The 12636-nt window shown below is 39.2% G+C and overlaps 1 protein-coding gene across 1 annotated transcript in view; it reads left to right on the forward strand.

The window, feature by feature from the left end:
• AK9 (adenylate kinase 9) overlaps positions 1 to 12636 on the forward strand; it is a 175220-nt gene that overhangs the window by 55364 nt on the left and 107220 nt on the right. The window contains exons 10-15 of the mRNA XM_006839988.1: positions 2136 to 2275; positions 2357 to 2537; positions 2981 to 3125; positions 9060 to 9173; positions 9268 to 9372; positions 9860 to 9882. Of these exons, the coding sequence (XP_006840051.1) occupies positions 2136 to 2275; positions 2357 to 2537; positions 2981 to 3125; positions 9060 to 9173; positions 9268 to 9372; positions 9860 to 9882 (708 nt within the window). The remainder of the gene's footprint in view (positions 1 to 2135; positions 2276 to 2356; positions 2538 to 2980; positions 3126 to 9059; positions 9174 to 9267; positions 9373 to 9859; positions 9883 to 12636) is intronic.

The raw sequence follows: 12636 nt of genomic DNA on the forward strand, positions 1-12636 counted from the left end.
GTATAATGTTTTGATACATTTTATAATCATTTTTCTGAATTCCTTCTCAGGCATTTCCAAAGCCTGCCCATCTTCCAGTATGGAGTGTAGGTCTATTTCCAGCTCATTTGTCTCAGTCACTTTATCTCGTTTCTGGACATGTGCTGATATGGTTATCTGCTTCTGTTTTGGGGGCATATTCAGGAGTTATCTGTGGCCTTAATACTTAGATGGGTGCATATTTTGGTATTTTTTATGCTTTCTGATTGCCTCCAGGTAGATATGATCAGGAGATGCGCTTCCCTTTTCACTCCTTTCAGAGAAAATTCAAGATGCCACTGTTGGTCTCTGTGATGTAACTCAGGATTTAATTTTTGGCCTATTTCCTTTTTAGTCTTGCCAGTCCCGCTCCACAATCCCCTTTCAGGCCTTTTTTTCTAGTTATGAACAGTCCAGGGCCAGCTGTGGCCATTTGGTTTTAAGTGGAAACTATCTCTATAAATTTTGAGGAGATCTGTGCGCATGTGTAGTAGAACCCTTGGGAGCTGGGGGTGGGGTGTCCACTCGCTCAGGCACTCCCTCTAGTCACCAGAATGGAGGTGCGCAGATAGCGAGAGACCAATGACTAGATACCGAAAAAACAAAAAAGAATGTCCACACCTTTATCTCCGTGATTCTGTTAGGCATCCGTGGCTGCTCGGATCCTTCCCCCACTCGGTCTTGCCCAAGATGGCAGCTCCTGGAGCAGCTGAGCATCTTGAATTAGAAAGCAATGGATTTCTTTGCTTCTGCTACAAATTCCCCTAGCTGTAAGCCTTCCAACCTTCTAAATATTCATTTATATGTGGTTCAGATTTCTGGCACCAACTCCTGAGCCTGCTTGGTCTGGTGTTCTGTGTTGTTGCTGACGGAGCTCTTCACTGCACTTCCACTCGATCCGCCATCTTATTTGTTCTCCTCTTACACTGGTTTTTGTCTTAAATTCTGGTTTATCAGAAATTAATATTGTCACTCATGCTCATTTCTATTTCCATTAGCTTGATACATTTTTTCCATCCTTTGATTTTTCATCTGTTTTTTGTCTTTGTGTGTAAGGTGTGTCTCTTATAGACAGCATATGGAAGGATCCTGTTTTCTTATCCATTCTGCTACTCTCTCTTAACTGGTGCAATCAACCCACCAGTGTCATTATCAATAGGTATCAAGTACTTGCAGTCATTTTGCTGTGTGTGTTTTTTGTGGTGCTGGTGGTTTCTTCCATAAAAATTTCTGTGCTGAGTTCATTTTGTCTGTGTGTTTTCTTGTCAATTTTTTCATTGCTGTTAGTTTAATGTTTACTAAATCTTCATGGTTTTCCTTTTTCTTGATTTGATGTGAAGGTGTATTAATTTTCCTTGAGGTTACTCTGTAATTTATTACTTTATTCCCTGGTTTAAAGCAGTCTGCAACAACTTAAACACTTAGATAAACTGAGTATCTGGCACATATTCAAATGTTTTTAGTAGGAGTTTTCCTGAAGCTATATTAAGAAAACATCTATATTTTATGATAGAAAATACTTAGGAAACTTTAAGCAGGGTTTTATAATAAACATGAGAAAACTATTATTATCAAATCTAGCATAAGTGTTGCAATTAAGAAAAAATGTAATTTGCTATTTTTTTTCAATAGTAATGTAAGATCAAGTAAGAAATAAAATGTATAATACTATTAATTTTAGCAAAACTCAAGTCCATGTTTTCAATGTAGTTTTTGTACTTAAAGGAACCCTGGTGGAGCAGTGGTTAAGCATTTGGTTGCTAAAGTTGGTTCAAACCCACCAGGCACTCCAGGAGAGAAAATACCTGGCTATCTGCTCCTGTAGCATAGTGGTTATGAATCGGGCTGCTAACCTTAAGGTTGGCAGTTCAAAACTACCAGCTGTTCTGTGGGAGAAAGATGAGGCTTTCTGCTCTCGTAAAGATTTACAGCCTCAGAAACCCTGTACAGGGTCACTATGAGTTGGAACCGACTCCATGGTACTTAACAACAACAACATCTGCTCCTGTAAACATGTCAGCCTTGGAAACCTTATGAGATGGTTCTACTCTGTCAGACAGTGTTGCTGTGAGTTCAAACTGACTCACTGATAATACAACAACATGTGTAATTAACAGGATGAGCTGTTCCGTACTCTTGCATCTTATAAATTAATTGCACCAAGATATAGATGGCATAGAAGCAGATGGGGCCGTACATGTCCTGTGACTTTAAAGGAAGGTAACATTTCTTCAGGAGTACCAGATTGTTCTGTGAGGTAAGTACAGCTTTCAGAACTTAATTTTGAAAACTTGTTTGCACATTTGGTCAGTTACTTATCATTGTGGTCAATTTTAAGTTTTCTAGGTAAAATGTACTGTCTTTCATCAGAAGAAGCATTAAAAACATTTTCATTGAATCCGCGTCCCTATCTACTTCCACCTATGCCAGTGCCACCATGTAAAGTATTCATATTTGGACCTCAGTCTTCAGGGAAAACAACACTTAGCAGTTTGCTTGCTGAAAAGTATAAAGGAAAGGTAATGCTATCTGTTTATAGACCTGTCTGTCTCTGCTTGTTTACAGTTTGTAGGATTTTATTTGTATTCACTTATTTTATACTGTCACTTGGATAATTGTGGTGGTGGTAGTGTGTCATTGAGTCAGTTCCAAATCATAGCTACCCTGTATAGAGCTTCAGAGGTGGGGCTGGTGGGTTTAAACCGCTGACTTTGTGATTTAAACTGACCTTGCAGTCCAGTGTTTATCCTATAGTGCCATACCAGAATATATATAATGAATGCTGAGGAGGCTTCAAAAGTTATGGAAAAATGGATTTAAAAGATAGATAGTGGAATTTTTTTTCCATTTTGAAGCCCCCTTATGTGTGTGCATGTGTGTGCGTGTGTGCATGTACAGGCTGTATCTTCAGTTTTCACAGTAATTTATGCTTTATGTTGGTTTCCTTATGTAATCTTTGCAGGTTGTTGACTATGCCAAACTTGTTCAACCACGTTTTGATCAAGCCCTTGAAAAATTAATTGGAAATAATATAGCTGAAATCACGGAAACATCCATTAAAGTTGTACAAGAAAAACTTCTTGTAGAACTACAAAATAAAAGACAAGGTGAACCATCTTTTTTACAATCTATATAATTTAGTTCAGGTGTGTTTTAAGTTTCAGGAACTAATTAAGTCTAGCTACTTGAGGACAAAGGAGTTCTGGTAGCATAGTGGTTACGAATCAGGCTGCTGTCCTCAGGGTCAGCAGTTAGAAACTACCAGCTGTTCCACAGGAGAAAGACGAGGCTTTCAGCTCCCATAAAGATTTACAGCCTCGGAAATGCTGTACAGGGTCGCTATGAGTCAGAACTGACTCCACGGCACATAACAACAACTTGAGGACAAAGACTTTGTTTTGCTGATCTTGGTAGCAGTAGCAGTTAGTGTATTGTTGTCTCTTAGTAAGTGGTTGAAGGAGTGAGTATATATAAATCCATTTTAGATCTCTAAGAAAAGGAATAGGAAAGAGCTTACAATTTGGATTTATTCACCTTTGTAGGTCAAAAACTGAGCAGTATTTACACCTTTATCTACACCAGCCATTAAAACAACAATCCATGTGGCTCTTGTGGTACTGTTTTGTTTTGTTTTAAGGTTATATGTCAGCCCTGATTGCAGTGAATTTATCTATCTGGTGAATATTAATTTCAAATTCAGAAGGTCATAAAGCAGTGGATGTGGAAAAAGCCTTACTGATCAATTAACACAATTCTCTAATTTTATCAATGTGGAAACTGAGGCCCATGGAAGTTTAAAAAAAAAAAAAGACAAAATTAAATCCATCCCCATCGAGTGGGTTCCAACACATAGTGGTCCTATAGGTTATAGTAAAACTGCTCCATACAGTTTCCAAGGCTGTAATCTTTACAGAAGCAAACTGCCCCATCTTTCTCCTACAGAACAGCTGGTAGGTTCCAACAGCCAACCTCCAGTTAGTAGCCATTAACTTCTGTGCTCCAAAAATCAAACCCACTGCCATTGAGTGAATTCTGGCTCACAGTGACCCTGTATAGGGTCTCCTAGAGTGTAAATCCTTACAGGAGCAGACAGCTTCATCTTTCTCCCACAGATCAGTTGGTGGGTTTGAACTGCCGACCTTATTTGCTCTTTCTGTGCTCCATATGAACATTAAATGGTTTCTTTAAATTCACCAGCTAGCAGCATAACTGAGACTTGAGCCCCTGGTTCCAAAATCCTCATAAAGTCGTCTTTGTCCGTCCCAACCCTTCTGCTGCTGGCTGCATCTCACAACACCTTATCACATTATTTTTGAATCAACACAAGGAGCTTTTTTCTGGTTTCCTGAGGAAAAACTAGAGTACTTATTTGAATGGCTACTTTTGAAATTCATTGACTGAATTTGGTAGAATTTATATCTATTGTTAGCACCCATGTAGTTGGTCCCATTAGAACACATGAGAGTGGGTTCATGTAAAACATCTCTTCTTAATAGAATGCCCTGGATGCAGTACTTTGTATGCACTAGATAGAATCTGCTCACTTTCAAAGATCTTGATCCATAATTCAGAATTAACACCATCAATTTAAGACTAGATTTGACCACTACTGTTTGGAGTCCCTAGAGATGTGGCAATGTCCTGTCCCTAAATATGACCAGCACAGCTGTGATTCCAAATATTCTTTTTCCTATAAAGGTTTCTTCATTATTAAAGTAATTCTAGGTCTGAATTCCAGTCCCAGTTGTCATCACAAGAGTGAATGGAACGCCCACAACCCCTCTCTCTATAATAAAGTGCCGTAGAATGTGTCGCAGATGTCAGCACTGCAGTCAGCTGGTTGACAGATATTTTCTATTGAGCATCACTATAAAGAGTTCCATGTGCAAAAAAAAAAGTAATTATAACTAATATTTATTGAACAGTTACTGTATGCAGGAGGTATGCATGCATGATCCTGTTTTATCCTTACAATAGTTCTATGAACTAAGTATTTTTCCTTTTTACTACATGAAGAAACTGAGACTCAGAGAGAGTATGTAATTTTCCCCCAGTTAACAGTCTACAAGTGATTGGGATTCAAAACCATGTCTACACTCTTGTCCTCTCTGTGTCTGAAGTGTTCACAGAAAATTGGAAAACAAGGACAGAAGAAAAAGTCATACATATTTCTACTCCCCAGAGACTCCCACTTCCCTCTCATTTTTCTATTCATTTTGGTAATGATTCATTGTGATCTGATGGAATATGGTTTTTTTAATACTCATGTCCTAGTGTGGCACTGTAGGATCAGCACTGGACTGTTAACCACAGTGTTGATGGTTCAAGCCCACCAGCCACTCCTTGGACACCATATATAGGGTCGCTATGACTCAAACTGACTCAATGGCACTTAACAACAACAACATGGACAAATTAGGAAGTAAAATTTATTCTGGTTTATAGACTACACAACTGAATGTAGCTTTAGTAAATAAAGCATATCAGTGATAATAACCAAGTTCTCACTACACTTAACTCATATCTCGAATTCTGGAAGGCACTGCAGTAAATATTTGTCATTTTTGGTAAGTGACCAAAGGACTGGGGATAATTGGAGGGCTAGATCACAGTCACATAACATGGCCCCCCTGCTCCTGGCAGGGGGACTGGGCTGTGGGGCTCTCTCTCCAGAGCACACAATTCTTGCCTGAGGTAGTAATGCCCAGCACCATGTATTTCACTTTTCTGGCACACTACATAAGTGGACTCTGTTTCTTTTGTTGTGGTTATAAAGTGCCACTGAGTCAGTTCTGACTCATTGCAACCCTGTACAGGGCTTCCAAGGCTATAAATCTTTGCAGGAGCTGAAAGCCTCATCTTTCTCCCTTGAGCAGCTGGTGTGCTCCAACTGCTGACTTTACAGTCCTACAGAGTCACCATGCTTCCCCTTTCTCTCTCGTTCTTTGTGTGTGTTAGGTGCCATCAAGCAGGCTCCAACTCATAGCAACCATATGCACACCAGAACAGAACCCTGCCCAGTCTGCCCATCCTCACAACGGTTACACTTGTGCCCATTACCACTGCCCCTGTGTCAGTCCATCTCATTGGAGGTCTTCCTCTTTTTTGCTCACTCTCCACTTTACCAAGCATGACCAGTCCCTCCTGATAACATGTCCAAAGTATGAGAGAGGAAGTCTCACCATTCTAGCTCCTAAGAAGCATTCTGGTTGTACTTCTTCCAATATGGACTTGTTTGTTCTTCTGGCAGTCCATGTGCTTTTAATATTCTTCTCCAACACCTAATGTAAATGTATTAATTCTTCCATAGTCTTTCTTATTCACTGTCCAACTTTCACGTGCATATAACACTATTGAAAATACCATGGTTTGGGGTCAGGCATACCATAGTCCTCAAACTGGTATCTGTGCTCTTGAACACTTTAAAGAGGTCTTATGCATCCGATTTGCCTAATGCAATCTGTTGCTATTAAGTGCCGTCCTATTGGTTCCAACTCATAGTGACCCTGTATAGCGTTACAAGGGGCAGCTTTTGTGTTTGAACAGCCAACCTTGTGATTAGTAGTCCAGTGCTTATTCTACCGAGCCATATTAGGACAACACGCCATTTGATAGTTTGACTGCTGCTTCCATTAGTGGTGAATGTGGATCCAAGCAAAATGAAGACTTTGACAATTTCAATCTTTTTTCATGTATCATGATACTATTTATTGATCCAGTTGTGAGGAGTTTCATTTATTTTTTAGACAGCATATGATTGGAATTTCTTGTTCCAACCAGAGGCACTTTTTAAAAGAGACATTTAAACCCATTTATTAGACTCTGTATACAAATGCTCAGTTTTTCTTTTATTATCTTATTTGGTAATTTTGATACTTTCTAGTGGTCTCTGCTTACCCTTTAGTTTTGAATCATAGGTTACATTGGCTGTTCCCCTTTCCACCCACCACACTCCAGTGGTTAGAAGTTTGTGTCCTGTTTTGATACTATAACTATCCGTTGCTACTAAATCAACATCTACTCATTGTGACTCCTTCTATGTCAGAATAGAACTGTGTTCCATAGGTTTTGGTTTTGTTTTTTTATATCTCAGACATCTTTTACACCTTGTGCCATGAATTCATAGGGAATAGTTCTGTCAGCTCAGGCTCTTTTCCATTGGTTGTCACAAAGTATGCCTGTCTGAGTGAAGCAGGTTGGAGCTTCGGGTGAACCCAGGTAACTTTCTCTTGGACTTCCTTGTTTTTCTAATCTTTTCGCTTCACCAAGAAGCCATCTTGTTTCTTAGAATGCTTAAAATGCTCAGTTCTCTTGGCAAGAATCTTGCTTCTAATTTATTCACAACAATGCCAATAACACGCTAAGTAGCATTTATTAAAGCTACAATCTTCCCGTTGTGCCATGGTAACATTTGTGGGGTATTCTTTTTTGAGTAATGCCCTTTCCCTTATCTATAATATCACCTTTCTTGTAGATCCACATGGATGTGACCAAAGGACCAATGCCAGGTTTTCTAAAAAAGCTGCAGAATGTATAGCAAGTGGTTTTTTCTTTCTTTTTTTTCTTGTGTTGTCATTTTGGCAGATTTGCAAGATGGCAGTTCCAGTCTAAAGGGTTTTCAGTGGCTAATTTTTTTGCCCCTGAAACAAATCTCCAGGCCTTTCTTCCTAGGTGCCTCTGGATGGATTCCAACCTCCAGTGTTTCAGTAAACACTGAGTGCATTAACTATACCACCCAGGATTTGTTAACCTCATTTCTCTATGTTTGAAATGAAAGATAATAGCAATCAATAGCTAATAAGTGAAATACTTTATAATTTACCAAGTGCTTTCAAAGGCATGATTTCATTTGTTTCTCTGACTGTCTGTCAAGTAATATTTTACTGTTATTTGAGTTTCGGAAATGATTTCAGCGCTCTGGCCAAAGGCAGTAGAGTTCCTGGCAGATTTCAGAGTCTACCCATGGCCTTTGAATGAAACCCAGCCTAGTTTCATCCCACTAGCCAGTTTCCCAGCCAGGAAGGATCACTGGTGGAGGCTGAAAGCTGGCCCCAGTGACCAGCTGCCTCTCTCAATGCCCAGTGGGCAAAGGAACCATGAAGATTGATGCTCGGTTCTGGAGTCCAAATAAAAGCCAGGGAGCCAGGCAGCTTCCTCTGTGCTCACCCCAAGCCAGACCTCAGCCACTCCACCTCCCCCAGGGATTAACCCCAGGAGGACAGTAAGGGCTGGAACACCCCTCCACCCCTGGCCTAGTGAAACTTGGCCCTGTAGACACTTGAGGTTGTGAAGCAAATGAAACCACCCCCTCCTAGAGCAGCCTCAACTTTAGACAGGTGTGAGGTTTTTTTTAGCATAAAAACTATACTAATTATACTAAAGATGTTGTTGTTAAGTGCCATTGAGTAAGTTCCAACCCATAGTGACCCTGTATAGGGTTTCCAAGGAGTAGCTGGTGAACTTGAACCACCGACCTTGTGGTTCAAATGACTTTGCAGTTCAGGGCATTAGCCCACAGTGCCACACCAGGAGTTCATACTAAAGATAATGACTGCTAATCTGAGAAAGGAGCCCTATAGGCACAGTGGTTACAAATTGGTCTGTGAACGGAAAAGTGAGATGTTCTGACCCACCAGCTGCTCCACGGGAGAAAGACGTGGCAGTCTGCTTCCGTGAAGATGTACAGTCTTAGAAAGCTCTCAGGGGGTAGTTCTGTTCTGTCCTGTAGGGTTGCTAAGAGTCAGAATCCACTCAGCAGGACTCAGAACAGTAGCCTGGAGCAGACTTCTTGCGTGCCATTTTCTATATGAAGTATTGAATTTGTCATCCCTGAATCCTTGCAACAGTGCTTTCAACTTTATGATCCACATTTTAACAAGTAGAAATTGAGAAAGGGAGACCAAAGTCATGCGGTTCTTAAGTGACAAAGTAAGAATTCACACTCAGGTCTGTCTGATGTTAAAGCAGGGATTTGTCACCAGTAAGCCCATCTGCCTACCCCCAACTTCCTTTTGCTCACACAGCCATTGATTCTCTTTCAGCTGCTTACCTTTTAAGAGAATTTCAACAAGAATTTGAAACAAAGGAGCATGAAGACCTCCAAGTGGAAGCATTTAAAAGCCTAGACAAATTTCCTGCTTCTGTTGATGGAGATGGTAAAGAAATTGTTTATCATTGATGTTGTCGGCCACATTGCCCCTAACATACATCGATTAGCTGATGAAGCTTATTTTTCTTTCTCTGTATTAGACAGTCAAGAACCCCTAAGACAGAGCTCTCTAGAAGACACTGAAGGAGTCAAAATGAAGTCAGAAAAAGGTTCACATAATCAAAGGGTCAAAAGTGATAAAGAAGGTAACAAAATGAACCTCAAGTGCCATTTAGTTCATTTCCATTTATTTCGTATTTGATCTTATGTTTACAGTAAGCTTAAAATTACATGAACACATGAATGGAAACATCAGAGGGAAAAAAGCTAGCTAGTTCAAAAGTAAATCTACTAGAATGAGCATGAAAACATAAAATAGGGAGTCAAACACAATTAGAGCCCAAAGAAAATTTTTGAATGATTTTAAACAAGATAGCCTCATTTTTATGGGATGCAAATTCTTTCTTCAAAACTCTCTCAGTCCCTTTAATGTGCTGCTGGAATAAGAGCACCGTAAGCCCAGAGTTTTAACTGTGAAATTTTATCATATAGTGTTATATATCGTATAAAATGTTCCTTTTCTTATTTTAGCATAATTGTGAGCATATGCTATAAATTGTTTCTACCTTTTTTAATGTAGGCAAAATAATAAACATTTTAACATTTAACTATAATATGATATTGCTTCATTAGGAAATACATTAAACTGTTTGTTGGTAAGTGTCATCAACTTGTTTCCGACTCATAGCGATTCTGTCTATACACAATAGAACAAAATTGTTCAGTCCTACACCATCCTCACAATTCTCGTCCTGTTTGAACCCATTGTCACTGCCACCATGTCAGTCCATGTCCTTGGGGGCTTCCTCTTTTTCACTGACTCTCTACTTTTCCAAGCATGATGTCCTTCTCCAAGAACTGGTTTCTTCTGAGAGCATGTCTCACCATCCTTGCTTCTAAGGAGTATCCTGACTACTTCTTCCAAGACAGATTTGTCTGTTCATTTCACAGTCCATGGTACTTTCAGTAATCTTCACCAACACCATTGATTTTTCTAGTCTTCAGCTTCAGTCTGAACTTGCATGTGAGTAATTAATGGTCTGCTCCACAGTCAGTTCCTGCCCGTGTTTTGGCAGATAATATTCAGCTTCTCCACAGTCGAATTCCACAACTATTGTCAATTTGACTCCTAATTCCATCTGGTGAGGTACACATGTATGTTGTTGTTGTTGTTAGGTGCCATCAAGTTAGTTCTGACTCATAGCCACCCTATGCAAAACAGAAAGAAACACTGCCCAGTCCTGTGCCATCCTCACAAGTGTTGTTACACTTGTGCCTGTTGCTGCTTTGCACTGTACCAATCCATCTTATTGGAGGTCTTCCTCCTTGTCACTGACCCTCCACTTTACCAAGCATGATGTCCTTCTCCAGGGGCTGTTCCCTCCTGATAATATGTCTGAAGTATGAGAGATGAAGACATCGATTAAGTTCTGACCCATAGCGACCCTGTATAGGGTTTCCAAAGAGCAGCTGGTGAGCTTAAATTGCCAACCTTGCAGTTCAAACAACTTTGCAGTCTGGCACATTAACCCACAGCACGACACCAGGACTCCAGCTATAGACAGAGTAAAATTGTTTTGGCATGAAAGTCCCAAATTATGTTAGTTTCAGTAAAATACAAAATACAGATAATCCATTCCTTAGTTGCTTTTAAAATATTTTATTTCCTTATTTCTGAAGTTAATATTTTAATATTTACTGTTGTTCTTAGGTGTCATCGAGTCGGTTCTCACTCAGAGCAACCCTATACAGGGTTTTCAAGAAGGAGCTGTTGAGTTGCCAATCTTGTGGTTAGCAGTCCAGTGCTTATTCTATAGTGCCACACTAGGACCCATATTTTAATATTAATTGCTTATATTTCTTCTTTTTGAGGTGACCATACTTATCTCTCGCTCATTTTTTCCAAATTGCATATTGATTATATGGTCTATCTGTATTTCAAATCCACCAACCACTCCTCGGAAACCCTATACAGGGTCACTATGAGTTGTAACTATTTCAACAGCACTTAACAACAACTATCACAATATACTTTTTTTTTTAATTAGACTTATTTTTCACTTTTCCCCCAAATTCTATGTTTTGTCTTTTAAATAAGCTTGCTATTTTAGAAATAGATATTTTCCTTATTTTTTAGTAAGTAATTAATTTTCCTTTGTTGATTTCTTTTTATTATTGTTTTATTGTTATAAAAATAACACTTGCCAATTTAACATTTTTCGCAAATGAATTTCAGGAATATTGGTAATATTCGTCAGGTTATGCAGCCATTATCACTATCTGCTTCCAAAACATTCTACCAGCATTAGCAGAAACTCAGTGTTCCTTAAGCTAAGACTTCCTTTTTCCTTCTTCCTCCTACCCTTGAAAAACTTTGGTTTCTAACAAGCTAAAAAACACAGAAAACAAAATTGTTGCTGTTGATTCATTTCCATCTCAAAGTGAAATTATAAGACAGACTAGAACTGACTTATAGGAGTCCTGGTGTGGTGCTATAGTTTAAGCCCTAGACTGCAAACTACAAGGTTGACAGTTCAAACCCACCAGTTGCTTCTTGGAAACCCTAAACAGAGTTTCTATGAGTCAGAATTGATTTGATGGCACTTAACAGCAACAATAATAAATAGGATTTACAAGTTTGTAAGTTTTTATAGAAGCAGACTAACACATATCTCTGAGAAGCAGCTGGGGTGTTTGAACTGCTGACCTTTCAGTTAGCAAACAGACCTTTCAGTGATTCACCATTTGCCTCTTTCATATAAGTGGCATCCTATAATATTTGTCCTTTTGTGACTGACTTATTTCATAATGTTTTCTACATTCATCCATATTGATGCTATCAATAAATGGTAGAATTCTCCAGTGAAGCCACATGCTCTAGGATTTTCTTTGTTGGGAGGTTTCTGATCCCTGTTTCAATCTCTTCACTTGTTCTGGATCTTTTGAGGTGTCCTACAGGGAAGCCCAGTTAATACCACCATTATTCAAATTTAAGTACCAACCACTAAAGCCAGTGAGGATGAAATAGAAGAATTCTACCAATTTCTTCAATCTGAAATTGAACGAACATGCAATCAAAATGTGTTGATCATTACTGGTAATTGGAATGCAAAGATTAGGAGCAAAGAGGTAATATCAGTAGTTAGGAAATATGGCCTTGGTGATAGAAATGATGCTGGAGAACGCATGATAGCATTCTGCAAAATCAATAATTAGTTCATTTCAAATACTTTCTTTAGACAGCATAAGAGATGGCTATGTACATGGACCCCACCAGATGGAATACATAGAAATCAAATAGACTACATCTGCGGAAAGAGAAGATGGAAAAGCTCCATATCATCAGTGAAAACAAGGCCAGGGGCAGACTGTGGAACAGACCATCAATTACTCATATGCAAATTCAAACT

This window comes from Chrysochloris asiatica, unplaced genomic scaffold, assembly GCF_000296735.1.
Source record: "Chrysochloris asiatica unplaced genomic scaffold, ChrAsi1.0 scaffold00027, whole genome shotgun sequence".
Lineage (NCBI taxonomy): Eukaryota > Metazoa > Chordata > Mammalia > Afrosoricida > Chrysochloridae > Chrysochloris > Chrysochloris asiatica.